At 49.7% G+C, this 24,201-nt stretch overlaps 1 protein-coding gene across 2 annotated transcripts in view; it reads left to right on the plus strand.

Annotated features, from left to right (window-relative positions):
- DENND1B (DENN domain containing 1B) overlaps nucleotides 1-24,201 on the plus strand; it is a 92,128-nt gene that overhangs the window by 62,399 nt on the left and 5,528 nt on the right. For both annotated transcript variants that reach the window (XM_070401290.1, XM_070401291.1), the window contains exons 14-21: nucleotides 2,055-2,180; nucleotides 2,989-3,090; nucleotides 10,455-10,545; nucleotides 14,667-14,707; nucleotides 15,461-15,529; nucleotides 16,264-16,320; nucleotides 17,760-17,867; nucleotides 23,985-24,067. In XM_070401290.1, coding sequence (XP_070257391.1) covers nucleotides 2,055-2,180; nucleotides 2,989-3,090; nucleotides 10,455-10,545; nucleotides 14,667-14,707; nucleotides 15,461-15,529; nucleotides 16,264-16,320; nucleotides 17,760-17,867; nucleotides 23,985-24,067 — 677 coding nt within the window. The remainder of the gene's footprint in view (nucleotides 1-2,054; nucleotides 2,181-2,988; nucleotides 3,091-10,454; nucleotides 10,546-14,666; nucleotides 14,708-15,460; nucleotides 15,530-16,263; nucleotides 16,321-17,759; nucleotides 17,868-23,984; nucleotides 24,068-24,201) is intronic.

Consider the following 24,201-nt stretch of genomic DNA (forward strand, 5'->3'; position numbering starts at 1 on the left):
ACAAACGGCACTCTCACAGCTAAAGATAGTCCACAGACTTGGTGAAGTCTTGGCTCTTTCCTCTAATCCAACATGAAGGTTTAATAGGTTACGTTGTCATCAAGAAAAAAAAAAAGGGCCCCAGAGAATATTCCATTCGTTCCAGGTTTGCCACAGTTCAGTTCTGCTAAAATCCTCGTTGTGTCTAACAGTACATGGAGGCCCCTGAAATTTCTAGGTGAAGCCCAGACGAAATCAAATTCCCACAAATTAAGCAGTGATGCCCGGCCGGCGTAGCTCAGTGGTTGAGCATCGAACTGTGAACCTGGAGGTCAGGGTTCGATTCCCTGTCAGGGCACACGCCTGGGTTGGGGGCTGGATCTCCAGCGTGGGGCGTGCAGGAGGCAGCCGATCCATGATTCTCTCTCATCATGGATGTTTCTCTCTCCCTCTCCCTCTTCCTTCCCCTCCGAAATCAATACAAGTATATTTTAAACAAGTAAAATAAAATGTTAATCACCTCCCATCCCTACCCTGTTCAAATTCACACGTGCAATAAAAGGCAGATTCCTTAAAAAAAAATAAACTTCCATCTGCATCTAGGGGGCTTGGGCAGAAAAGGGAAAGATCGGCTATTGGGAGGCAACCCACACGACACAGGCCTTGCTGCCTAGGTGGTGAATATCCCGACCCAATCATTTTCTCCGAACTGTGGGTATAATTGGACCCAGTGGGGGTCCCTCCCTTTGATCAGATCAGAGTCACCGTGACTTTTCCCTGGAAAATGTCACCCCTGTGAAGGTTTGTCACCTGTAGAGCTGGTCTCTCCTCGGACGCCGTGTTCCTCTCTCATTAGCATTATTCAAAGTTGAGTTGTTAATTAGGTTGACCCTTCCGTGACAACCGTCATCAACAAGAGTCAGGACCGCTTGCGTCAGGAAATAAAAATATTCCTTCTGGCCCGGCCGGTGTGGCTCAGTGGTTGAGCATCGACCTAGGAACCAGGAGGTCACAGTTCGATTCCCGGTCAGGGCACATGCCCTGGGTGCGGGCTCGATCCCCAGTGTGGGGGCGTGGGCAGGAGGCAGCCGATCCATGATGCTCTCTCATCGTTGATGTTTTTCTCTCTCTCTCCCTCTCCCTTCCTCTCTGACATCAATAAAAACATATTTAAACGAGACCGGCTATACCATTTGCACAACACAGTTCTCTACTCACCGTAGGTTCGCAATAACTTTACCTTCATTCCCCTTTCTTATGTCATAACTAGAGGCTCGATGCACAAAATTCTGCCGTAGCCCTCGCCCCGCTGCGGCTTTGTCTGGAAGGAAGGACGCCCGGAAGGACGTCTGGTCTAATTAGCATATGGCGCTTTGATTATTATAGATGCTCAGAACTATTCAGCAAAGGATCGGAAAATCCCATATGCAGGCGAGGCTTCCAAAAATAAGATTCAATGGAAGGGACCCGGAGGACCTGGAACCAGGAGCCTTTTAGGGCTGAAATGGAGGGTAGACACCTCTCCAGACGGGTAGACACCCGTTGTAATGGCTAAAAAAATGGGCACAGAAGCGGCTTCCGGGCAGTTTCCTGTAAAACAATTAAAGCTCGTTGATGTCAAGAGGCCTCGGGAGACAGGAGAAGGGAGCGCACGGAGCCATTTGCATCAGCACGTGACTCTGGGTCCCAGCTTTCCCTTCAATTAACGGGCCAGCAGGCGCTCCAGCGTTCAGGGGAGAAGCTGCGGGGAGGAGGCCCGCAGGCGCCGGGGTCGGCCTGCCTACCGGTGGGGCCCGTGCGTCTCAGGACCAGTTCCCAAGGTGTTCATGTAACTCAGCGGTTCTCAACCTGTGGGTCGCGACCCCTTTGGCGGTCGCACGACCCTTTCACAGGGGTCGCCTAAGACCATCCTGCCTATCAGATATTTACATGACGATTCATCACAGTAGCAACATGACAGTGATGAAGTCGCCACGAAAATAATTGTATGGTTGGGGGTCACACCATGCGGAACGGTATTGAAAGGGCCAGAAGGTTGAGAACCACTGATGTAACGGCTCCTCTCTGTCCCGCAGGTCTCGGCCCTGAAGACGAAGCTGAAGAAGCAGTCCACGGCCACGGGGGACGGGGTGGCCCGGGCCTTCCTCAGGGCGCAGGCCGCTCTGTTCGGATGCTACCGAGACGCGCTGAGATACAAACCCGTGAGCCTGCCTTGCGTCGCGATTTCAATTTGCGTTTGCTTTTTATTATTATTATTTTTTATTTTATTGATTTTTTTCAGAGAGGAAGGGAGAGGGATAGAGAGTTAGAAACAGCGATGAGAGAGAAACATCGGTCAGCTGCCTCCTGCACACTCCCTACTAGGGATGTGTCCACAACCAAGGTACATGCCCTTGATCAGAATCGAACCCGGGACCCTTCAGTCCACAGGCTGACGCTCTATCCACTGAGCCAAATAGGCTAGGGCTGCTTTTAAAAAAATATATATTTTTATTGATTTCAGAGAGGAAGGGAGAGGGAGAGAGAGATAGAAACATCCATGATGAGAGAGAAGCATGGATCGGCTGCCTCCCGCACGCCCCACACTGGGGATCAAGCCCACAACCCAGGCATGTGCCCCGACCGGGATCGAACCCTGACCTCCACAGCAGCAGGTCATCCACAAAAATCTGCTCTGCAGCCCCCATAGCCAGCTGCCTCTGTAGGGTAGGAGGACAAAGATGACACGGGGAAGCAGGGATCACAGGCGTGGGGAACGGCCATGCAGGCTGGGGGGGTTCTCCGTTGTTGGGCAGTGAGGTTGTAGCTAGTCCCCAATAGTCTGTGTTTGCCCCTAACCTTCTCTGACGGCGGCTCTCCCACGCCGCCGGCTTTATTGGAATGAACGCTCATCTGCGGAGGATTCAGCCCTGTCTGTGCTGAGTTGGCTCAAGTAGCGACAGGCAGCCAGGACCCCCTGGTTGTCCGGCTTCCCGCCTACGGACGCCCCGACCTCCTCTCTCCCTCCAGGGGGAGCCGGTCACCTTCTGTGAGGAGAGCTTTGTGAGGCACCGCTCCAGCCCCATGAAGCAATTCCTGGAGACGGCCGTGAACCTGCAGCTGTTCAAGCAGGTGAGGGTGGGCCCCCTCCGTGGCGGATTAGTGCCCTTCTGTGTCTTTATCCGTCAAGGTGAGACCGTGCCACCTGTCTGTGTCTACGTCAGTTGTGAAGGTCACATTCTGTGGGGGGTCAAGGATGGGGTGGGCGGGTAGAAGATCTCACTCAAGCATGTCAAAGGCAAAGGCTAACTCGGGCCAAATCCACAAGGTGTAAGCGTACGTGGGCCGCAAAAAACACACAAAAGCTTCCATGTTCATAGAAACGTGGGTTTATTTCGGTAGAGATGTGCTGAATACAAAGGGCTGAAGTAAATGAGTCATCGCTAACATAAAGTAATAGAACATGCTAATAAAAATGAATATTTGCTCTTGAACATTAACTTACCGGATACTGAATAACTACACAAATGAATAGGCGTCATGCAAATAAACCTATTTTTCTCGTTCTCTGAAAGCGAAATATTTCCTGTTGCGCACACCACACAAGTCAGTCCAAGATGAATGACGTGGCCATCGGCCGCTAAAATATTCGCTGCTGGTATTAGTGGAGAGAAATGGTGCGCCTGCATGTAAGGCGCGTAAGGGAAATGAATGCAACACGATTATAGTAATCAGTCATTAGCAAATGTTGTAGTTCGTTATTATTAATGATGTATAACAGGATATTGTAAAAATTAAGTTAGGAAATTTTTATTAAAACGTTTCTTGCATACCGTTATATTGGCTGGGCCGCAAAAATATTCATTGTGGGCCGTATGCCGCCTGCGGGCCGAGAGTTTGACATGCTTGATCTAACTGACTCCTTCCCTCTGACCATCAGAACTCCACAATTAGTCATATCATTAGAGCAAGTTCCGTCCGACGCAGCAAGTTTTTGTTTTATATAGTTACAAAAAGCACCTATTTTTAAAAAATACTTTTATTGATTTCAGAGAGAAAGGGAGAGGGAGAGAGAGAAACATCAGTGTTGAGAATCATCATCGATCGGCTGCCTCCTGCACGCCCCCTATTGGGGATCCAGCCCGCAACCCGGGCATGTGCCCTGACCAGGAATCGAACCGTGACCTCCTGGTTCATAGGTTCACGCTCAACCACTGAGCCACACGGGCCGGGCCAATCTGACATGTTCACTACTTTGAAGATAGAAACATGTTTCCTAAGACATAAGCAAATAGCTAACACACCTTTGAGTCCATTGAAATAAAAAACGTTTGGCCATTAAAAGACACCATATTTGCCCTAACCAGTTTGGCTCAGTGGATAGAGCGTCGGCCTTCGGACTAAAGGGTCCCGGGTTCGATTCTGGTCAAGGGCATGTACCTTGGTTGCGGGCACATCCCCAGTGGGGAGTGTGCAGGAGGCAGCTGATCGATGTTTCTCTCTCATCGATGTTTCTTACTCTCTATCCCTCTCCCTTCCTCTCTGTAAAAAATCAATAAAATATATATTTTTAAAAAAAGACACCATATTTGCAATACATGTGAACCATCCAAGAATTTAGAATCTAGAATATAAAAAAACAAACTTCTATGTGTCAGTAAAGAATCATATCCAATCTAATTGTGCAAAAGACTCGAATGAGCACATGCAAATGGAGAAACTTTCTGAATATAAATATATTCCATAAAATATATTTTTTTTTTAAAAAAGGAAAAAACCCCTGGTTTTGAACGTTTCTAGATTCGCCAGTCGTGAGCTGTTTTTCTTGACTGTCCACTCCTTCACCTCCTGGGGCCCCTGTAACATGAGTCAGCCCTCAGTGCCACCGCGTCCGAGATACCTTCCGGCGCGAACATTCCCCGATACCGTGAAATAAACAGAACGTGGGCGGTGATAGCGGCTCCATTTGGATCGGCTCCTCTTTAGATAATGGACTTGGAAGGCGTCCCAGAAACCGCTTCCTAAGCCCCAGCCCTGACAGCTCCATCTTTCTCTAGCCGCCGCCTCCCGAGGCCCGAGCCTTTCTATCCAGGCCTCTTACTTGGGGTCCCTCAGCAGCCTCGCACCTGTGTTGGTTTCTTGCCCTTTTTTACTTTTTAAATATATTTTTATTGATTTCAGAGAGGAAGGGAGAGGGGGAGAGAGAGAGAGAAGCATCCATGATGAGAGGGAATCACAGATCGGCTGCCTCCTGCACGCCCCACGCTGGGGATTGAGCCCCCAACCTGGGCCTGTGCCCTGACCGGGAATCGAACCGTGACCTCCTGGTCCATAGGTGGATGCTCAACCACTGAGCCACACCGGCCGGGCGTGGTGTCCGTGATGTTAAACCTGGAGTCGTCGCGTGAGGACGTGCTGTGCAGAGTGAGAATTCGCTGAGATCCAGAGCCTTTATGTTTTGTGCTCTGACCCACTTTCTCCCACTTGAATAAGATCCTGGATCAGAGAGACGGGTCAGAAGCCAAACGTGCCCCTTTTTTTATGTTCGCTGGAGATTTGGGGAGATTTTAGAAAGCTTTTAACATAACAATAAATTCTGATAAATCTCCACACCTTCCTATTCATCTTTTTTTTTTTTTTTTTTTTTTAAAGAAACACATAGTTGGTTAGGTACGGTACGTAATTTATAGCCGAGATCAGCACATGCATTAGCGGAGCTGGAGATCGCGCCGTCCCGGGGTGTGAGAACACATCTGCCGCGAGAACGGAGGCGAGGCGAGGCGGCAACTGCGTCCGACACATATTTCACGACCTGAAAAAGGGAGTAAACGTGTCATGTCACCCAGGCGGGCGATGGAGACCCTGCAGCCGCAAGAATAGCAGCACGAGGATGCATTTTCGCATTTTTGTTATGTTTTATTTATTTTTATTGATTTCAGAGAGGAAGGGAGAGGGAGAGAGAGAGAGATAGAAACATCCATGATGAGCGAGAATCATGGGTCGGCCGCCTCCTGCACGCCCCACACTGGGGATCGAGCCTGCAACCCGGGCAGGTGCCCTGGATCTGAATCGAACCCGGGACCCTCCAGTCCGCAGGCCGATGGTCTATCCACTGAGCCACACCGGCCAGGGCCCAGCCTCACTATTGGAAATGGAAAGTGCCTGCCCCACAGCCCCAGCCTCCCTCACACAGTCCGAGTTTATTTCCCAACACTCAGCACCTTCTCACGTACTAAGTAATGGATCACGTTATTTCTTGCTATTTCTCTCTCCCCCTCCATCCCTCTCCGCCCGCCCCCCCCCGCCCCCAACAGCTGTTGTAGCATCACCAAGACTTGGATTGGGGTCTGTTTTATTCATTTTCAGTATTTCAGGCGCTTAGAAAAGTGCCCGGTGTGTAGCAGACATGCCATTATGTGCTTATTGAATGATTGAATTCATGGATCCTTCGGGCCGATGGTCATGAAGTTCAACAGACTTCGGGCTGGAGAAAATTATTTCATGTCTGTCTGTTGATATTCCTGGGGGGGGGGCGCTATTGTCCCACCGATGCTGCTTTTAAATTATTAGGTCTAATAATAAGTAGCGTTGAATGGGCTTCTTATACTCTTCACGTGCTTTGCGGGTCATTATGCCCTGGCAGGCTGATTTAGCATGTGATAGGTTAACTGTCACGTGACCACCGAATCTTGGCGAGGAAATAAAAATAACAATCTATTTCTACTCCTTCACGTACTCCCTCCGTTCTCTCGATTTAAGCTCGAGACTGGCCCGGCGTGTTCCCACTTGTTACAACAGGCCGTGTGTATATATATCCAGCGACTGGCCGAACCTCTCGCCGTTCGCAGGTGCCCATAAGTAGCTGATGACTTAATTTATGATAACGCTTTAGCGCAGTTTTCACTAACCTGTCAAGGTTTACGGAGCATTTATAAGGTGAAATATTTAAATCAGACTACCTGGTTCTTTTTTAGCCCCGAAGAAAGGGAAATGTAGAGACCCCTAAGAAATGAATATATTTTAAAAGTAGTTTAGTTTTTTTAGGATATTTTTTTTAAATTGTGGAATGATCTCCGGTTCACTTAAAATTGTCTTTTTCTCTAGCTCTCCAGGCGTGGATTTTATTAGCTTAGTTATCTTCGTGTCCAAGAGGGGCTGCTAATAGATCATTTTTTTGCAGCACGGTCATTTTTCCTCCGGACTGAAAACGCGTTTGGGTGTGTGGTTGTGTCTCTAGTGTGTCGCTTCTGGGATTTGGCTTCTGTGCTTTAGGTCAGCACGCACACGAGCACCCCGACTTCCTGTTCCCCCGCCTGCAAAGAGCTGCTCCACGGACCCCCTCTGCCCTGAACAATCTTTTTGAGCGTTTATCATGACTAGTTTTAATTTTCACTCGAAGATATTTTTTCGTGTTGATTTTTAGAGAGAGAGGGAGGGAGAGAGAGAGAGAGACATGGATGTGAGAGAGACACATCGATTGGTCGCCTCCCACATGCGCCTGCAACCCGGGTACGTGCCCTTGACCGGGATCAAACCAGCGTGCGACCCTTCAGTGCTCGGGCTGATGCTCTGGGCTGAAAAGCCAAATAGGAAGATTTACGTGAACGCCATCCTCTTAGAGCATTTCTTTAAAAACTTACTGCCGTCTCATTTTCTGTGCTGTCTCGGGCACTTCCGTTGTTTTTCGCAGTGTTTCTTGTCATTCCTCTCAATACCAAGTCACTCTTTCAAAACGCATGTCTTCCAATGACCTAGGGCCGTGGTCGGCAAACTCATTAGTCCGCAGAGCCAAATACCAACAGTACAACGACTGAAATTTCTTCTGAGAGCCAAATTTTTTAAACTTAAACTATACAGGTAGGTACATTGTTATTTTTTTTTTAAAATATATTTTATTGATTTTTTTTACAGAGAGGAAGGGAGAGAGATAGAGAGTTAGAAACATCGATGAGAGAGAAACATTGATCAGCTGCCTTCTGCACATCTCCTACTGGGGATGTGCCCGCAACCCAGGTACATGCCCTTGACCGGAATCGAACCTGGGACCTTTCAGTCCACAGGCCGACGCTCTATCCACTGAGCCAAACCGGTTTCGGCCATTGTTATTAACTTAATTAGGGTCCTCCTCAGGCTTAGGAAGAGCCACACTCAAGGGGCCAAAGAGCCGCCTGTGGCTCGCGAGCCGCCGTTTGCCGACCACCGACCTAGGGATGTGTGTTTCCTAACCGTTACCCAAGGTTACGGCCCTTATAAAACCGTCGCTTTCCGACACAGGCTGTTTTCTCGTTCACAGTTTATTTCTGTGCCACGGTAGCCAAACCTGTTCTTATCTTTTTCTTTTTCTTTTCTTTTTTTCCACTGTGAAATGCGAGGGAGTTAGTAGAGGGGTGTGTGGCCGGGAACCAACTCCACTTGGAGGGGAAAAGAAGCTGTTGTTGAGGCCAAAATAGAAAAAGGGAGTTGGGAGAACTCTTGCCCTTCAGCATTCCCGCCGTGAGGCCCGCGGCCCAGCTCCCCCCGGGGGTGCCTGTGTTTGTGTGGGGGTGCGCGCCCCCAGACCCATCCTCACGGAGCATGCGGCTGAGCCGTGTCCGGCCGTCCCTGGCGGGCTTGGCGGCCCGGTTGGCGATAACACGAGGCGTTTAGGCCGGTGATGGATGGCCGTTGGGTCGCACGGCAGGGCCGTCACCCCCAGCGCTCACTCGCCCCCAGAAACGCGCCACCAGGGGATGGTCGGGGATTTATCTCTCTCCAGACCTGAGCCGTCCCACTCCAAGTAAAAGGGGGGGATTATTTCCAGTAAACACAGAAATGGAAACCTTTTAGAAAGTTCCGTGGTCTTAATCTCTTCAGGCGAGTGGAGGCCTTTAAAAGGATGCCTTCGCTGGGCCCGATCGTCAGGGATGGATCGCTTTAAATTTATCTCTCTGCCTCGCCTTGTTTTTTTTTTTCTTCTTTTTTTCAAAAGGATGCTTGATGGATAATGCTGGGCTGGGAATGGGTGCAGGCCGAATGTTGCAAGCGCTTTCAACCTCTTTTCTTACGAATTAGCCGTTTATTCTGTGGATCAGGGATGCCCGCGTTAGAAGTGACTGCCTCTGACCTAAGGGAGGATGGAATGAATAATTCCACACATGACAGCCCGGCCATGATGGTGAGCGTCGACCTAGGAACCGGGAGGTCACGGTTCGATTCCCGGTCAGGACACAGGCCCGGGTTGCGGGCTCCATCCCCAGTGTAGGGCGTGCGGGAGGCAGCCGATCGATGATTCTCTCTCACCATGGATGTTTCTATGTCTCTCCCTCTCCCTTCCTCTCTGAAATCGATACAAGTATATTTTTTAAAAAGAGAGGTGTACTTACTTGTTGGTAAGCGGCTCGAGTCACCTCTGCTGTGTTATACTTGGGGACAGGATGGGTTAGATGAGGGTGCTGAATTTTGCTGGAGGAACTTGATCTCCATGGTACAGGGGTCTGACACCCGTTGGATGCTGCCTGTGTCAGTGACTGTGCAATGAAGCGCATCCGTCAGGTTAAGTTCATGTAAGGTTTGCAGCTACGCCCCGAGCGGATACTGTGGCCACAGAGGCCAAGGAGGGGCCAGCAGGCCTCCGTGCAGACTCCTGTGCACTGAGCAAGCTACCCAGAGCCTGGATCGTTCTTCCTGCACTTTCCATATGTATATACATTGATTGATTGATTGATTTCAGAGAGAGGGAGAGAGAGAGAGATAAAAACATCAATGATGAGAGAGAATCACGGACCGGCTGCCTCCTCCACGCCCCACACTGGGGATGGAGCCCGCAACCCGGGCCTGTGCCCTGAGCAGGAATCAAACTATGACCTCCTGATTCATAGGTCGATGCTCAGCCACTGAGCCACGCCCGCCAGGCCCTCCTGAAGTTCCCGATTCCCATTCGTGAAGTTAGTCTGTGCACTTATATTTAAATAATGAACAGCAGTTCCTGAGTCCTGGCTATTGCAATCCTGTGAGCATTTTCCTGTCCTGTGTCTGTGTGTGTGCATATATATATATATATACACTAGAGGCCCGTTGCACGAAGATTTGCACAATAGGCCTTCCTTCCCCTGGCTGCCGGCACCGGTTTCCCTCCGGCACCTGGGACCCAGGCCTTCGGTCCGGCCGCAGTGGAGAAGCCAAGCCTCTTCAGTCTTCAGTCGTCTTCAGTATTCACTTGGCCGGAGCCTCAGCCTTCGCTCCGCACCTGTGTCTGCACATTAACCTGCCATCTTTGTTGGGTTAATTTGCATACTCACCCTGATTGACTGGTGGGCGTAGTGGAGTGACGACCAATTTACATATTTCTCTTTTATTAGTGTAGATGTGTGTGTGCATATATATGTGTGCGTGTGTGTGTGTGTGTGTGCATAATTATGTTTCTGTGAGTGTCCGCTGCTCATGTCTTTGATATACGTGAGCCTTTACTCTGAGGAGAGCCATGACGATGAACCCATCCGACTCTCTTCCCATTTCAGTTCATCGACGGGCGGCTGGCGAAGCTGAACGCAGGAAAGGGCTTCTCCGACGCCTTCGAAGAGGAGATCACCTCCGGGGGCTTTTCTGGAGGTAAAGACGACGTCCTGGGCGAGGACCCGCCTTCCAGAGGATCCGGAAGCAGCGGCTTGATGCCCCACTGTTTCCCCCTGGACGGGTGATGTGTCAGAGGCCTCTCAGAGGGGCCACCCCATCCATCCACTTCCTTTGCCTGTGTCCGTGACTCGCGGCGTTGGGGTGGAGGGGCCCCCCACGGGGTGATGGTTTGGGTCACCGCCCGCTATTTCTGGACATAAACACACAGACAGGCAGGCGCTGGGCTCTCCCTGCCCGTCCTCCGGGCTAGCGCTGTCTGCTAGGAGGTACGAGGGATGCTACTGCCCAGGGAGCAGGCCGCAGACAGGGTACATGGCCGTGCCCTCTGAAAAGAGAGGTTGGAACGCCATGTGGCTTCTCGATCGCTCAGTGAGTCAATTTTGTACAGGTTTTGACTTTCTTTTGTTGTTATTGTTCATCCTCGCCCGGGGATCTTTTCCCATGGATTTTTTTTTTTTTTCCCGAGAGAGTGGTAGGGAAGGGGAGAGACACAGAGAGAGAAACGTCGATGTGAGAGATGTCAGCATCCATGGGTTGCCGCCCGCGCACATCCGTCCTGACCAGGGCCAGGGATGGAGCCTGCAACCTAGGGACGTGCTCTTGACCGGACTTGAACCCGGGACCCTTCAGTCCGCAGGCTGACGCTCTGTGCACTGAGCCACACCGGCCAGGGCTCATCATTGATGTTTCTCGCTCTCTGTCCCTCTCCCTTCCTCTCTGAAATCGATAAAAATATATTTTTAAAGAAGACGTGAAAAGACAAATAGCACTCTTCGAAAGATGCCCCCACGGTGAATTTTACTCTTAAATGAGATCTATTTATGCACCATGGGAACAGAAAAGCCATCACAGCCATCTATCCGTTCGTTAAAGACGTAAAGGGAGCCCAGCGCGGTGGGCCTTGGCCCGAAGGAAGCACAGAATTTCCCTGGAAGCACTTATTTTTGGGGAAAAACTTAGCGGACTTGACTCTGCAGGTGCCGAACCCGGAGCCCCCCACTTCCCTGCTCCCCTCAGCTCACTGGGAGGAATTTAGCTTCAATGGGACTTTTGTGTTAAAATAAGACTTTTTTTTTTTTTTTATACTTTTCACCTCAGACAAGCAAAGCATTGTCAGCTCCTGGACAAATTGCTGGAGGCATCGATTGGGTATTTACATAACTGCCGTCTCATTATCTCTGTGACCCCTGGGGCTGGCGGCACCCCCGGGAGGGAAGGTGACATGGGTGACAGTAACAGGGCGTGAGCCTTTCATGTGGATGGATTGTGCGTGGGTCCCCGTTCCAGGCGATGGAGCCGGGCCAGGTGGCTTTGGTGGCTTCCCCACGGGAGGGGCGGTCCCTACCGATGTCACTGTCGGTCTTATTGTTTGAAAAAAAGGATGGGGGATAGCGGTCCCCAGCGGGCACCTGACTTGGGGACTGCATTTTCAGTACGACCCCGTGCCAACCACTTACTTGTTTTTGAAAAACGCAAAGGGTTTTGGATTCTTCTTTTTTTGATCTTTTTTTTTTTTTTAATTGATTTCAGAGAGGAAGGGAGAGGGAGAGAGATAGAAACATCAGTGATGAGAGAGAATCATGGATCGGCTGCCTCCTGTGCCCCCCACACTGGGGATCGGCCTGCAACCTGGGCACGTGCCCTTGACCAGGGATCGAGCCGTGACCTCCCGGTTCATAGGTCGACGCTCAGCCACTGAGCCCCGCCGGCTGGGCAGCCCTGTTTCCCGTCTTACTGACGAAGGTAGCGGAGGAATTTGAAGGGGCGGTAACTAATCATCAGTTTTAGTGTCATTTTTTTGGCCGCGCCGAGCAATTTAGACCAATTTACATGTTTGGGGATAAGACGCTACAAATGAGTGGAATTTAAACAAGTCCATAGGAGAGGCAGGCTTGGCGCAGACCAGAGAGAGATTCTGTCCTTGAGGGTGAGAAAAATCGCTGTTTTGATGAACAGGAACAATGTGAAGAATTTTCTCAAAAAAATGCTGATTCTTCCCATAATCCTGTTACTCAAACAGAAGGTCTTGGGGATTTTTTTCCCCCCTTCTTTTTTTCTTTCATTTTTGGCATTCAGATGCATTTTTTTTTTTTTAAGGAGAAAAACAGCCTTTAAAAAAGAACATTTTCAAAGAATAATGTGCTTGTCTCTTCAATTTTGTGCTAATAGGAGCCTAGGATCTTAAAAGCACGAAATGTAAAGAGACAAGCATCCTTTAGACATTTAAAAAAAAAAAAAAAAAAAAGGTTTCTACCTAAATTATACAGCATGTTTTCCTATCATCTTAGGCAGTTTTCTTAGGGACTTCTAGTTTGCCCTGCGCCACATAATTCCAGATTCTTTTTTAAAAAAATATATATTTTTATTGATTTCAGAGACGAAGGGAGAGGCAGAGAGAGAGAGATAGAAACATCCGTGATGAGAGAGAATCATGGATCGGCTGCCTCCTGCACGCCCCACACAGGGGACCGAGCCGGCAACCCCGGGCACGTGCCCCGACCGGGGAATTGAACGGTGACCCCCTGGTTCCTAGGTCGACGCTCAACCCACTGAGCCACACCGGCTGGGCCCAATTTTAGAGTTGAAAAGTACAGCTCCAATAATGTCATGGAGGTAAAAAACAAAACTTGAGAACAGAATTGGAAAGGGCTGAATGTGAGCTATAGATACGATGTCATTTGTGTCAATTATGTCTCCATTTTAAAAAGATGAACTGTTTTAGGGATTCTGTGAACCAGATACTCGCTGGGTAGCCGTTGGGACGTTGCTTTCTTAAGCATTTAAACAACCAGGAAGGCAGCCCGGCCAGCGTGGCTCAGTGGTTGAGCATCGACCTAGGAACCAGGAGGTCACGGTTCGATTCCCGGTCAGGGCACAGGCCCGGGTTGCGGGCTCCATCCCCAGTAGGGGGCGTGCAGGAGGCAGCTGATCCATGATTCTCTCTCATCATGGATGTTTCTCACTCTCCCTCTTCCTCTCTGTTCCTCTCTGAAATCAATAAAAAATATATTTGAAAAAATTAAACAACCAGGAAGGCCGATGAAATCTGGCTCAGTCAGTTGCTATAGGGCAGTCATGGCGAACCTATGACACGCGTGTCAGAGGTGACACGCGAACTCATTTTTTTGGTTGATTTTTCTTTGTTAAATGGCATTTAAATATATAAAATAAATATCAAAAATGTAAGTTTTACTATGGTTGCAAATATCAAAAAATTTCTGTATGTGACACGGCACCAGAGTTAAGTTAGGGTTTTTCAAAATGCTGACACGCCGAGCTCAAAAGGTTCGCCATCACTGCTATAGGGTATGCCTTGCGGTGAGCTGTGGGGCTTCTGATATCCTTTTATCGACTAAATGGCCATCTTTGGAGCCGGATATGCGATCACTGGTGTTATTAGGACTGGATTTGTCTGCCTCTGAGCTTTCCAGTGACTGTGATGACCAGCGGCCTAGAAGCCGCCCCCTGGCGTGAATCTCTCACCTTTGGGTTCTCAACTAGAGACTGTTTTCCAACGGGAGCCGCAGTTGAATTGCATTGAAATCAAATTTGTTGTCCATGAAAATGAATATCGAACATCCATAGAGAATCTTTTTTGTTCTCAAGGTCCTCTGCATTTCTCAACTTGCTTATAGTTGTTGTGTTTTTTTTTTTTTATCTGATCCACTTGAAATATTATGTTAAGACGAACCTGATTGTGTTAAAGAGGCAAAAAAAAAAAAAAAGGTAAAAGAGACACAAAACATTGAAAAATCAGTTTTTAAAAGATGCGGACATCTTGGCTTTCGAAAGAGAGATGATATTTTTCCCTCCCTGAAGACACTATTAAAAAATGAAAGACAGCAGCATATTTTAACATCTTGGCTTCATCTGTGAGTGAAGAAAAAGTGTCTGTGCTTAAAAATTGTGATTATTGTTCGAAGAATTAGAACAGTTTATTCTTTCTCATGGCATTTCATGGCTGCTTCCACCCACCGCATTGCAGAAAAGTAAAAGTTGCTTGCTAAATTCCTGGCAGTACTCGTTCTTGATAAATTTTGGTCTGTGGATTTATTTCTGGTCAAATATTCCTGACATCTTATTTTTGCCTCTTCCAGGGAGCCCGAGGTCATATCAGCAATGGGTACATACGGTCAAGGTAATGATAGCCTTCCAGAATTTCTTCTCCTTCCACTCTCTATCTATGGGTTAGGTAGGTTCAGCCAAAGTATGCAGTGTATTGGCGGTCTTTTCAATCTGTTTGTTCTCACATTTAAACATCTGTGTTTCATGCTTATAGCTTGCTTGTATTTATGAATACGATTTCCAATGGAAAGCTTTTGTCTGGAGAGAGAGAAATGGCTTCTTTTGAAAAAGCAAGATTTCACTGCCACCTTGGATTCTATTCCAAAACAGGGAATTGGGTGGAATAGTGAGATTTGGGGGGGACTTTTTCCCTTTCCGGTACAGTTTTTCTGTTAATACGGTTTTTTCAAATATATAAAGCCCCTCTTCCACAAATCGAGACTTTATTGCCCAACCTGAAAACAGTCGTATTTCTTTTTTATGGCGCTTTAAATATAGACCTGTTACTGGCCGTATCGCTGCAGTAGGCTTCACCTTCCAAGGTGAGCCCAGCTGGCGTGGCTTAGTGGTTGAGCGTCGACCTATGAACCAGGAGGTCACGGTTCGATTCCCGGCCAAGGGCACAGGCCTGGGTTGCGGGCTCCATCCGCAGTGGTGGGGTGTGCAGGAGGCAGCCGGTCCATGAGTCTCTCTCATCGTTGCTGTTTTGTAGGCCTTCGTTTAACCTGTGACTAAAGCTTTTTTTTCTACCCTATCACTCGTGCTTGTTTCCAGGGCCATCTGGTCCGACCGTATTTGGAAATGAGTGTCTGTGTTTCCTTTGCAGAAAGGAGGCGCCCTGTTCAACTCCGCGATGACCAGAGCGACCCCCGCGGTGCGGACGGCGTATAAATACGTGAGTCTTCATTGGATACCTAAAAACCCCACCGGTAAAATTTTACGGCATGGTTTTAGCCAAGAGACCTGTCAGTCTCGAATGTTCCCTACTTTCCTTTGAAATACGATGGTCAAAAATCAGAAATAACACCGAACAAAAGAAATCCAAGTGCTCGAATGGTGTCATTATATAGGGAGGATATCTATAATAATAAAAGGGTCATATGCTAATTTGACCGGACGTCTTCCGGACGTCATTCAGGATGTCCTTCCTGACGAAGCTGGGGCTGGAGGGAAGCCAGCCAGGTCCCAGGTGCCTGCGGGTGGCCCGGGAGAAGCCAGCCTGGCTCCTGGGTGCTGGAGGGAAACCGGTGTCAGCAGCCGGGGGAAGAAGCCCTACTCTTGCACGAATTTTCCTGCATTGGGCCTCTAGTTTTATTTATAAAAGCTAACGATGGCTCCTCATTGTTTTATTTTTAAACATATTTGTATTGATTTCAGAGAGGCAGGGAGAGGGAGAGAGAGATAGAAACATCAGTGGTGACAGAGAATCATGGATCGGCTGCCTCCTGCACGCCCCACACTGGGGATCGAGCCCACAACCCACCCAGGCATGTGCCCTGACCGGGAACCGAACCCAGTCTGCAGGCCGACGCTCTACCCACTGAGCCAAACCGGCCAGGGCTTGGGGACGCGTTCTTCAAGTGGTCAAAGGAGCGTTCTGAGCCCGACACTCGTATTCTTGTTTTCCAGGCAAAAAGCCAGGCCAAGCAGGGCATCAAGGAAGTGAAGAGCAAGCTCAAACACAAGGTGGGCCTCCTCCTCCCGCTTGCGAGAGGTTGGCGCTCAGACCTCGCAGATTGCATGGGATGTGTGCTTTTAATGACTTTTGAAGTGTGCTTAGCCCTGTGTTCGGGCATGGATTTTTCATAACAAGCCCCCTGGAAACCGCCTGCCTGCGTGCGCCCGCGGAGCCATCTCTTTATCGCTTGCATATTTTATCACAGGGCTCCGGAGATCTTCAAAGATGCTCTAACAGGATGTGTTGTTCCCATAAAGTTCATGGCCTTGGTATATCTATCCCTCCCAAAATGCTTTGCTGTGAGCCGATCATTTTTTATGTATTTAAAAAAATTTGTTTTAAGTAGATATTTTTATTGATTTCAGAGAGGAAGGGACAGGCAGAGAGGGAGAGAAACGTGAATGATGAGAGGGAGTCATCGATCGGCTGCCTCCTGCCCACCCCCTACTGGGGATCGAGCCTGCAACCCAGGCATGTGCCCTGACCGGGAATCGAACCATGACCTCCTGGTTCATAGGTCGACGCTCAAGCACTGAGCCACGCCAGCCGGCCGGGTGAAGCTAATGATTTTTTAAAAGAAGATGATTTGGGGTGCAGAATTAAGCCATGAATGCCCTCCTTTGGTCTATGACAGCGGTTCTCAACCTGGGGGTCGCGACCCCTTTGGGGGTCGAATGACCTTTTCACAGGGGTCGCCTAAGACCATCGGAAAACACATATTGAATATATAATTACATATTGTGTTTGTGATTAATCACTATGCTTTAATGATGTTCAATTTGTAACAATGAAAATACATCCTGCATATCAGATATTTGCATTACGATTCATAACAGTAGCAAAATTACAGTGATGAAGTAGCAACGAAAATAATTTTACGGTTGGGGGTCCCCACAACATGAGGAGCTGTATGAAAGGGTCGCGGCATTAGGAAGGTTGAGAACCACTGGTCTATGAGCCCTTTCCAATAGTAGCTGCTTTACACTACGCTTGTCCTTCATTGACAAATGTTTGTGTTTGAGGGCGTGTACTGGACTCTGCGAACATCGCATGTATGTGCGTATTTATGCCTCTGTGTGTATGTCTGTTTGATTTGATTACATACTACATCTCGGCAGATTTTTTTTTATCGGTTCTGTTTTGAAATTGTACCTTTGGAGACCAATCATCCCACTCAAAACTTTCACGGTCGCGACGGAGGGTGAATGATCCTCGTACGCGTTGGACTCCAATTACTCAAAATAGAGATTTTTCTGGAAATTGTTCATTCACGACACAGAACAATGCAGGGGGTCCTATTTTTCTAACTAGAGCCTTTACGCGTGCAGCCCGGGTGTTCTTTTGTTATTTACGTCTGTGCCGGGTACTTGGCTGAGGAACCCAAGAGCGTCCATCAGTCATCTGAGCAGCGTTCTGACATCACTCCTCGTCTCTCTCCCACGTGCAGGAGACTGAGGACGAGTGTGGGGCCTACTCCGGTTTCGTCCAGTACACCCCGGTCTACACCTTACACAACCACAAGGGCCCAAGCCGGGAGAAGCGCAAGCTCACCCAGGTACGGCTGCCCGCCCGCGGGCCTCCAGGAGGGGGCGTGTGGGAGGCAGCAATCCATGTTTCTTCTCCTTCCTTCTCCCTTCCTCTCTCTCTCTAAAAAAAAATAAGTAAAAATTATAAACTATATTTAAATAACTAGTTAACAGTGTTAAATAATAATAATGATGGTGATGATGATTCCACCAGTGAGGCAAGCTGTTCTAGCCACTGCCATCAGCTGGGAAACATTTACATTGGGGCCTTGACTTACGAGTTTAATTTGTTCCGAGACCGAGCTCGTTAACTCAAATTACTCTGTCAACTCAATGCAAAAAATCGGCCGAGAGAGACAGCTGGAATCTCAAAAAACTCGTTAGTCGGGACACTCGTAAGTCAAGGCCCCACTGTACTCACTCGTAAATGACGGATGGGTTTGTAATCGGCGTCTCAATCTTGCTCCCAGGATGTTCGGTTCCTATCCGTCTCAGGCTCTCGCCACTTACGAAGTTAACTTTCGTAGAAGATGGGCTGCCTGGATATGGGAGCCTGTGGGTTGTATTTACCGCGGGGAACGGGTTTCTATGTGAAGAGAAGGGGTTCTCTTACCCCCCGTCTCCCGGAGTGGAATAACATCAGGGTCTGGGCACGTTGAGATCTTCAGGGAGGTAGGGGAGCGTTTCTCGGGACAGATGCAGGTGGCGAAAGGTGGAATCTAGAATCAGCAACTTCTCAGGGAAGGAGGGGTCCCGGTGCCCACGGGTCTGCAGGTGGTATACAGAGCAGCAGGGATGGAACGGGGGACAGAACTGGGACCCGGGTTCCGAAGCCGCTGCCTGGCCTTTGCGTTGGGAGGAGTCAGACGGGGCCCTGAGGGACCAGGCTGTGGGGTTCCGAGCCAGACAGCCCTGACGTTGAAGAAGGTCCTAGCCTTTGGCACTGAGCAGAACACAGCGTCCCCGAGCCTGGCTTCGGGCGCCTGGGAGATGGGGATGACAACCCCTGTCATTTCCCAGGGTGCCGCCGGCATTAGAGAGAGAGTGTGTGCGAGGTGGCGGCCACAGGCGCTCCCGACTCGGCAGCTGTCTGTGTACACAGACACATGCATCCTTAGCTTCTGTCCGCGCAAAGCCACGCATCTGCTCGCTGTCTTCCCTCCCGGTAGCCACTGCCCGGCGTCACACAATAACCCTCCAGTCACTAACGTCACGGGGCCCTAACGTTGTCTGTTTCCATTTAAGTAGGAATGACTTGAAGACCCCAGGTTATGATTTGAAAAGACATATACCGCTCGTGCCTGGCCGGCGTGGCTCAGTGGTTGAGCATCGACCTAGGAACCAGGAGGTCAGGGTTCGATTCCCGGTCAAGGCCACAGGCCCGGGTTGTGGGCTCGATCCCCAGTGTGGGGCGTGCAGGAGGCAGCTGATCCATGACTCTCTCTCATCACTGATGTTTCTATCTCTCTCTCTCCCTCTCCCTCTCTGAAATCAATACAAACACATTGAGACCAAAAATATATATATCTATATACAGCTCTTGTACCAAGAAACATCTTGGCCTAGTAGACCTTGAGGATGTCGTTTTGTTGTCAGTGAAATTATTGAAATAAAGGATCTGGACTCGCCCGTTCGCCTGCCCCGTGCGCCCCGGGCCTCAGCTCCAGGAAGAGCCTCCCACCCCCAGTTTGCAGCCGGACTCGTGTCGCTGAAGCACTTAATTTTCATCTGTTCTGCAGAGGATGTGAACGAGGTGGTGGTGATTGTTGACATTCCGAGAGTGTGTTTAGAAGCGAAAAAGGCACATTTCCCCACCCGGGTCCCGTGGATGAGAATGGACCGACCCCCGGACTGTGTGGGCTCCGAGCCCGCGTGCGTGACTCGCTTGTGGCCGGAACCGATTGCGCGTCTCCTACCCCCCGGCCCGTGGGAACCGCGTGGGGAGGTGCCGATGGGCCTGGCTGGTTCCCGTTTCGTTGATGAGGCCGCCCAGCATGTCCGGGGGACAGCTCCCAATTAGCGCTGCATCTGTACAGCCCAGGCCTGGCCCCTTGGGTGCGGGGTTGGCCGCGGCCCCAGGCTAACGAGGCCCCGGGGAGGGGGTCCCTCGTGTCATGGCAGCCACCGCCGGGTGGGTCCAGTGAGGATCCGAGCTGCATGTTGGTTTTAATCTGGGCCACACACGGGCCTTCTCTCGGCCATGTGATGGCAGAACAAGACCCTGTAGGCTTCGCGGGCGATGTTTGGACAGCGTCTGTCCTCTACGATGCTGCCTTCTATGCTGCCCTGCAGAAACCGAGGGGCATTTTCCAAGGATGAGAAATCCCTTGAAAGGATACATCGAATGTGTGTGCATCGAAGAGACGGCTGCATTTGTAATCATAGTAGCCTGTCTCAGTCCAGTAATAGTATGTGTGTGTGTGTGTCTGTCTGCATCGCTCTCTCTCTCTCTCACACACACACACACAGCAGCAGCAGCAGGACGGGTGCACTGTAGGCGGGAGCTTAGCTGTGCTGCACGTCAACATTAGCAGATGGATGGCCCCAAGCAAACCAAACACCGCACCCCCATCCCCTGCGAGGGCAGGGCTGGGCTCTTTGTTGTGAGGCCCTTGGAAACCCTGGCAGGCGTCGCTCTTAACTCCTTCACGGCCGGGCCCCAGAGCCGTCCGCCCGGTTTCTTTCCAACCCGTCCGGCTAATTGTGCTGAAGCTGCACAGACCATGTAGAGAGGAAGGCTATTTCTCCGCCTGAACCGTGACAGAAAGGGGGGTGTCCCTGTGGGTGAACAGCTCCCCCCCTAGAATGCAGTCAAGACGCTCACCCACACGCAGTGTGTACAAGTGGACGTGTGTTTAATAGCTGTAGTTTCTACGAATAACGCCACGTACTGTTCCACGCGTAGTCATTCTATTTTTTAAAAAATATATTTCTTTATTGATTTCAGAGAGGAAGGGAGAGGGGGAGAGAGAGAGAGAGAAAATCAATGACGAGAGAGAATCATGGATCGGCTGCCTTCTGCACGCCCCCTGCTGGGGATGGAGCCCGCAACCCAGGCGTGTGCCCTTGGCGGGAATCGAACCTGGGGCCCTTCAGTCCGCAGGCCGATGTTCTATCCACTGAGCCAAGCCGGCCGGGGCATTTGTTCTGTTTTTAAGGGCCTTTACGTTGAGGCTCGTGGTTTGAGATATGAGTAGTCTTCTCTCCAGGGTATACAGAGGGGAGGTGTGTGCACTAGCAGGTACCATTTGGTGATGTTCCCTGTTCTACCCATCCTGTGAGGTGTTACGCACACCTCGGAGGAAACTTGGCTTCCTTTTTGGGTCCTTATGACTTCATTGGTGGATGCATCCTGCTCCTGGATTGGCGGGATATGGCACACGCTCATTTGCTAGCGGATGAGCCGTAATTTCACCTGTAAGGAAGGTGCATGGAGGCCCCATGTGCCTGTTTGGCAAGGAAACGCTTTCGAGCCGGGCATTTCAAAGCCCCCTTCTTGGTTGAAGGGGGACCGGGAAGAATCCCAGGACGGAAGCCTGTCTTTAAAAATAGAAGCAAGCAGGTGGCTGATGTCACACAGATAATGAATCTCGTATGTTAATGCGCGACACGGAGGACAGGAACTTCCTGTGAAATTTCTAGGAAAACACAGACGCATGCTCTCAATTGTCGAGCTCCCAGATGGCGGCCCACTCGCGCCTCGTAGGCTGTGGATGACAGTCTTGTGTTTAGGACACGCGTTCCTTCATTGGAATCCAGCGGACGCCGGGAATAAAATGAATGTGGTTATAGGTTGCGTTTCCCGCTCGGGTGATTTAGTAGATTCCAGAACATGGCAAGCACGGCCCGTTGCATAGCGTTGCTTTATTGGTCAAGAAAGAAATGGCTCGGCCATTGGTTTGGAAGTAGCCAGTCGCTCTTCCGACCAAGGAAAAGCGATTTTCGCCAGGAGAAAGATCACCATGACCTGGGGGCGGGGCCTGTGTGCAGGAAGGAGGAGGCCCAGGTCATTGGAACGAATGCTTCACATACATTTTGCAAAATTAAAAGGAAAAAAGTTTAACCAAATCGTGATAAGTAAAAAAAAACACCTGTTGTTGTTGTTGTTTTAATTTGAATTTTTAGCACTTTGTTTAATTTGACTCGGTCGTGAGCGTACTGTTGTTATGCTCAAGCTGAAATGTTGAGTGAAGGTGATCAGGAAATCTATTCGCAAGTTCTAAATGATAAAAAAAAAATTTTTTTGAAATGTTTTATGTATGTTCCCATTTAAAGACGCCCAAGCAAAATTGTCTGAACGAAAACACCTGTTAGCATCTCTGTCCCACAGTCACTCTTGCCGTTGCATATATTGGGTCTAATTTATGCTAATGCGACTGATTTTTAAATTTGCTCTTTTAAGGCCAATATGGAACAGTATTGGTGCCACGTTGTTAATTTTAAAGAAAGCTATTTTCTCCTGTTTTTTTTTTTTTTTAATTGTTGAAATAATACTAATTTCCAGCATGTCACATAGGATTGTAGTCCAACTTGTGCTCCATAGCTCCCTCCCCAACATCCAGTTATGGGTTATAAGGCTGCCCTCTAGTGAGCATGAGATAATACTTCCTTTCCTTGAAAGATGATGGTTGTGCAAGACAAAATTCATAATGATAAAATTTACCTTTCAGGGGAGTCTTTTTAAAACATGTTTAATTTATTATTTATTTTTCTAAATATTGATGTCAGAAAGGAAGGCAGAGGGAGAGAGAGATAGAAACATCAACGATGAGAGAGAATCGTTGATCGGCCGCCTCCTGCACGCCCCACACTGGGGATCGAGCCCACAACCCTGGCCTGTGCCCTGACGGGGAATCGAACCTGGACCTCCTGGTTCCTAGGTCGACGCTCACGCCACGCCGGCCGGGCTAATAGAACCTTATTATAATCTGACCTGGATTTCTGTCTCCTGCACCTTGCTATAGTTCCCACCTACAAAAATGACGACAGGCGTGCGTTTAAAGCTCTTTTCCGATTCCGAACCGCATGCGTTTTTTTTAAGGTTGTTGCCATTATAATTCCGTAGAGTTCTAAAGTTTATTCTCACGTTATTTCATGCAAGTCCGAGCATCCAGAATGCATGAGCTCGGGGGTTTGCTGTGGAGTCTGGGTAGGCAAGGTAACACTTCAGAGCCTCAGTCACTCCCAACTCCAAAATGCGGACAGTAGCACAGAGGAGCTGCCTTCAAACACATCACATGTCACAGCATCTTAATTTTATAAAGTCTAAAAAACCATATTTGCCCGTTCCTCTGCCTATAGCCCTCATCTCCCCCCTCCCCCTCCCCCCTCCCTCACACACACCCCCTAACCCCCTTATGAATTGAAATGGACCCAGCCCTTTGCCTGATTGGGGTCTGCCTGCCATCTAGCGGCAGAAATGGTAACTGCAGGAGGAGCAGGGGGTGGTCAGGACAGGAAGTTGGGTGGTTCTGTGACTTGGGCCTGCTGCCTCCCAGAAACCATTGCACCCGAGTCCCGGGCCAACGGAACCGGTAATGCAGACACCACCTGGGATGCTTGTGTTGAATAAGCTGCCATTTTTCTCTCTCTTGAGTGTTGATCGAATCAATGGTAAGCCAAGTATTCCCAGAACAAACAGAGACCGACCGACCGACCGACCGGGTGGGCTGCGTATACACCGGTTCAGTCCTCTCGTTCTTTCTTGGTTTTGAGTGTGAGGTGGAGTAAGTGTTGAGATAAATGACCCCTTACTCTCCTCTCTTCCTGCCCAGCTCACCAAGTTATTGGGTCACGTTGAAAACCCTGAAGGCATATTGCTTTTAGAAGTGTTTCTGACTGCCCGGCCGGCGTGGCTCAGTGGTTGAGCGTCGACCTAGGAACCAGGAGGTCAGGGTTCGATTCCCGGTCAGGGCACAGGCCCGGGTTGCAGGCTCGATCCCCAGTGGGGGGCGTGCAGGAGGCAGCCGGTCCATGAGTCTCTCTCATCATGGATGTTTCTGTCTCTCTCTCTCACTCTCCCTTCCTCTCTGAAATCGATTTTTTAAAAAAAAGTTCCTTTGCGAATCAAATCGTTCCTCGACACGTGCCTGGGAAGGAGGCTTGCTGTCCCCCTAACGCCGTCTGTCCGTCCCTCCCTCCCGCAGACTCGCTTACACAGGCCCCTCAAGAGCCTCGACGACGGCACGCCGTGTGAGGACGAGGACGAGGACATGGACCGCACCAGCAAGTCAGTAATGGGGTTGGATGACCTCCCAGCCGCGGGGGCTTGGGCAGAGGTCGTAGGTCACACAGGGTACGTCAGAGTGCGCACCCCCAGGCATCGGAGGCACCCCCTTGTGATGCTCTACACCCGTCTCGTGG

This window comes from Myotis yumanensis, unplaced genomic scaffold, assembly GCF_028538775.1.
Source record: "Myotis yumanensis isolate MYYU_CA2020_CCGP unplaced genomic scaffold, mMyoYum1.0.hap1 SCAF_22, whole genome shotgun sequence".
Lineage (NCBI taxonomy): Eukaryota > Metazoa > Chordata > Mammalia > Chiroptera > Vespertilionidae > Myotis > Myotis yumanensis.